The sequence below is a fragment of the Poecilia formosa genome, unplaced genomic scaffold (genome assembly GCF_000485575.1).
Source record: "Poecilia formosa unplaced genomic scaffold, Poecilia_formosa-5.1.2 Scaffold2229, whole genome shotgun sequence".
Lineage (NCBI taxonomy): Eukaryota > Metazoa > Chordata > Actinopteri > Cyprinodontiformes > Poeciliidae > Poecilia > Poecilia formosa.
This window is the reverse complement of record NW_006802168.1, coordinates 25,940-30,551: the sequence shown is the minus strand read 5'-3', so window position 1 is coordinate 30,551 and position 4,612 is coordinate 25,940. Positions and strand designations below refer to the sequence as shown.

Below are 4,612 nucleotides of genomic sequence, written 5' to 3'. Positions count from 1 at the left end.
GTAGATTTTGACACCAAATTGCACATTTTCTTAATTAGGATGTCAAGTGATTGGTCTCCAGGCAATTTATTAGAGAAATCATAGCAGATCATACATGTTCTGGGCAGAAAAGGTGATGAATTCTTAGTCAAAATTACATTTACGTGTCAGCAGGAGTACATTGGTGGGTCTGTTCCTTGGATGACATCATTTTCCTGTCCTATTGTGGTGTGGAACAAGTGTTTGCCCCCATGCAAGTTTATGCATGCAAAAAACCTTCTTTTTTTTTGCCTGTTTATCACACTAAGGTGTGTATGTTTATGTTCTCCTTACATACAGGTTTATTAAATATTAGTGAAAGACAACACAAGTGAACAGAAAATGCAGTTTTCAAATCAGGATATAAGAGAAAAAAATTCCAAACCTTGTGTGAAAAAGTGATTGCTCTCCCATTGAGATGCAAGAAGATGATATATTTTTATGATATTTTTAAATCATAATTTTAAAAACAAAATCATGATTTTTAAATTTAGGATTTAAAAACCATACATTTTTAGTCAAGGTTTTAAAGAAAATCATCAAAATGTTACACAAGATAGAATTAATAAAAATAAAAATAAAAACTGTTGTGAACTCTTCAGCTTAAAGCACTGCTCAATTCTTTAGAATGTTTGGGTTAGGTCACACAGTCCAGGGCCTAAAGAGTCATGTGAGTAAAGGTCACAGATCCCTAAATTAAGAAGGCTATAATAAAAAGTTAACACTAATAAAAAGGGTTTTGTTTTGCTTATTTTTTTTACAAACAGTAAATATTTTTAAAAGCAGAAATCTAAAGCTTGTCTGGGTTCTATTTCCAGGTTCTGTGATCAGACTGATTGGATCAACTTTCTGCTCTGGCAGAGTTGAAGTCTATAACAACGGCCAATGGGGGACAGTGTGTGATGACAGCTGGGGTCTATCTGATGCCCAGGTGGTCTGCAGACAGTTATCCTGTGGGGAAGCAGTTAAAGCCACTTCATCAGCTGCTTCTGGTGAAGGAACTGGTCAAATCTGGCTTGATGACGTGAGCTGTGCAGGAAATGAAAGCTCTCTAACCTACTGTCAGCATCCAGGGTTCGGTACCCACAACTGTAAACACAATGAGGACGCTGGTGTGGTCTGTTCAGGTGAGAAAAACTTTGAATAACTGTGTGTCTTACAAGAAAAATATGCTGAAGATTGCAAAGTCTGGGGAAAACTCTCAGGACTTTGATTAAAAAAAATCTAAAACCTTATATGGCAATAAATTCATGGAAGTGCCTATAAAGTCTGTGGACCAGATAACAGCCTTTACTATTTATTTCTCATTTATTTCCAAATCAACAATATGGAAATATATCAGATTCCAGAGAAAACTCAGGTGCCATTGTGAGTAAAAATACTTTGGAGAACACAGCAAACTTCATTTCTCTTCTGTGTTTAAGATGTTTTTCATTGTTAACACTTATCACCTCTCTGCCTTCTAGTCTAAACTCATGGCATGTCTAGACTGTCAATGTAGTCATAACTAGACTACAATAGACTGATAACCTAGTCTCTCAGTATGACTTCATTTATGCAAAAATCATTTTCAAAAGGAATGATTTTTCACATCAGAAATATTTTACAAAATATTTTTTTGTCCACCACTCTGTATATTTCAGTCAGCATTCCAAAGCCCAGCGTCTCTGTAAGTCCTGCTGCTTTGGTCACCTGGGGACAGGAAGTCAGCATCACTTGTTCCTGTGCAACTGAACTTTTCGGTGAAACATTTACTCTCCAAAAGACTCCAGGCTCATTCAGAATGAATCAGCCATCAGGTTCCTACTCTACTACCTTCAACATCCCTAAAGTGACTCTTGATCATGATGGAGAATTCCAGTGTTGGTATGAGAAAAGGATTTCCAACCAAACATTCGCCTCCGTCTTTAGTGACTCTGTCCGTCTAACTGGTAAGACAACATTAGATCTGTAAATACTGAAAAGTAAGCAGGTTAATGAATTGTTTAAAATGTATACTCTTTTTGAGAAAAAACATCTGAAGTCAATGAATCCTATGATTTGCATCTCTCAAACTCTGAACAGTCAGGACTTTTTTTTCACAGTGAGTCTGGAGAGTCCCAACATTTCCCTGACATCCCCACATGCAGGGTTGGTCTGGGGTCCAGGAGGAGCAGAGGTTACCAAGGGTTACGGCTTCTCCTTCACTTGCTCCATTAACCCCACATATCCTCAGGGAGATTTCTCTCTCATCTTCTCTGGGTCCAACATCACAGAAACCAGGCCAGCAGTCAAAAACTCAGCCTCCTTTAACTTCCCAGCTGCTGAGTTTGAACACCAGGGCAACTACAGCTGTGTGTATGAGGTTACCATGACTACACAGAGGTTCAGTTCTGATGAGGCAGAACCCATTACTCTCATCATCAAATGTAAGTAACTATTTGAGAGAATATTTTCATCTGATAGACTTGAGTTAAATAATATTTCTACAACCTGTGAAAGGTAATATTATTATTAATCAAAGTTAAAGGTAAAAACACTGTTTTCAAAAAATTATTTTATTTATTAAAAGAGTCTCAAAGCTTATTTTTTCAGATTTTTTACACTACCATTTAGTGCTGTTCTCCTCACATGTCCTCTCTTGAGCTCTCCAATCTCTAGTTCTGCCTCCTGTAATTTCATCATTGTCACCAGCTGTATTTTCATTGACCATAAAGTTGCATAAATTGAAATTATGAAAATAAATTTGTTGAATGGAAACACGCCAATTTAGAAAAAAACTCAAATTTCTTGGTAAAATTTTTGTGCTAGTATGACATGGTTTATCAGCCATACTGAAACAGATGTACAGTATTTAGCAAAACTGCAATGGAAACAGTGGTGGTCACACATGGTGACAGAATTGACAGAAGATTCTCTGACATGTATTTTATTTTTATTTTTTCTTAATAGTAATAATAATGTTTTGGTTTTTTATATTTTTCATACTGCTATTAAATTTTCTATTTAGGCAGATTAGAACAAAAATAGAAATGACAATTTACTGAAAGAAAAACAATGAAAAAATAATATTTTAATTTGACTTAAATGTTTCTTCGGAGTTAAAATATTAACAACATTTTGGAGCGAGCCAGTCAGAGTCCAGACTGAAATCTGTTATCAGGATGAAGATTATATTTTAATTTGTGTCATTCCCAATCATAAATAAATCTTATTTGATTTACCATAACTTCAGAATCTAAGGGTTATTAATTGTTTTTAAATTAACTACTGTTAATTTAAACCATGGTTTTGTATATGTAACTACATATACTGTCACAGTTATGTACTCTGTGTAAACATNATTTAGAAAAAAACTCAAATTTCTTGGTAAAATTTTTGTGCTAGTATGACGTGGTTTATCAGCCATACTGAAACAGATGTACAGTATTTAGCAAAGCTGCAATGGAAACAGTTTTTGTAGTTTTTTGGACAATGTGCAGCTGGCTTCACCATAGCTCTCACAGTATCACACAGGTCATAAAAGGTTTTGTTATCCCAACATGTTGAATCCATAGCTCTTCTGGAAAATGGGCAAATACAATTTCCCCAAAAACGCCGCGCACATAATCGCTCCCAAATATAAGGGACTTCTTGCTACAATGCATGAATAAAACACCAACGTCTCCTCTGATGGCTGATAGATGATGAGGGCTAGCAATAAACTGACCAAGTATTTTCTCTTCTAGCCTCTTCACTGCTGCTGGTTTCCTCAGTCTCCAGTGGAATCCTGCTGCTGGTCCTGCTGGTGTCTCTAGCAGTCTGCCTGGGCTGCAGGAGGAAACTTTGCTCTAAACGGCCCATACCATCTGACCAAAACCAAAGTCTGTATTCAGCAAGAGATACATTAAATTAAGATCCCTGCTATCTATCTTTGTGTTTATTCAAATATCTCCTCCCTTTGTTTTCGTTTCAGTGTCTTTCCAGCAGTCAAACACAAAAGATGATGAGAATGATCAGGATGACTATGAAAATATAGATATAGTTCACTCAGTAAAGAAACTGGAGGTGGACAAAGAGTCAACAAGTGATGATGATCATGATTATGAAGACGCAGACATTAACTTAGGACAAGTCATTGTTGGTGTAGAAGATCACAAAGCAGTAGAACAAAGATATGAAGAAGATGAAAGCACAGATGATGATGATGATGATGATGACTATGTGAATGTTACCGAACCCTGGAAAGATAACATGGTGCAACATCAAAATCGTTAATACAAGTTTGTTACCCATGGTAAATTGTGATTTTTTTTTATTAATATTTTTAGCATACCTGTGAAATGTAACATTCACCATGAGCCTTTCCTTCCATTTTTTCCTGATCACCAACATAGCTTAGGACCCGGGTGTCACCATTAGTGAGGCAGAAATAATATTTCATTCTAATATTGACCCAGGGATGATCGTATATGAAAGTTACTAACAAGAGTTGAGAGACGATATGGCTAATTTCCAGTCACAGATTTTGTAGACTTGCTAACTTTGGTTTCAGCTGACTTCTCTCCAGGAACTGAAATAATGTTTCTTTCTTTTGTTCTCTTTGTGGATACATGGAATTGCTGAGGCGATTCCA

General features: G+C 36.2%; 1 protein-coding gene across 1 annotated transcript; it reads left to right on the top strand.

Annotated features, from left to right (window-relative positions):
* Positions 1-826: 826 nt before the first annotated feature.
* On the top strand, positions 827-4,612 carry LOC103133074 (uncharacterized). Its single transcript, XM_007544839.2, has 5 exons — positions 827-1,145; positions 1,662-1,949; positions 2,103-2,426; positions 3,726-3,860; positions 3,953-4,612. Exons 2-5 carry the CDS (start codon positions 1,802-1,804, stop codon positions 4,252-4,254), a joined length of 909 nt encoding a protein of 302 aa, XP_007544901.1. The 5' UTR covers positions 827-1,145; positions 1,662-1,801; the 3' UTR covers positions 4,255-4,612.

Excerpts from the sequence above, each read along its gene's own strand:
- LOC103133074 (XM_007544839.2), top strand. The coding sequence starts at position 1,802 with ATGAATCAGCCATCAGGTTCCTACTCTACTACCTTCAACATCCCTAAA. Across the intron at positions 1,950-2,102 it reads TGACTCTGTCCGTCTAACTG|TGAGTCTGGAGAGTCCCAAC; the intron begins GTAAGACAACAT and ends TTTTTTTCACAG. Across the intron at positions 3,861-3,952 it reads ACCATCTGACCAAAACCAAA|TGTCTTTCCAGCAGTCAAAC; the intron begins GTCTGTATTCAG and ends TTTTCGTTTCAG.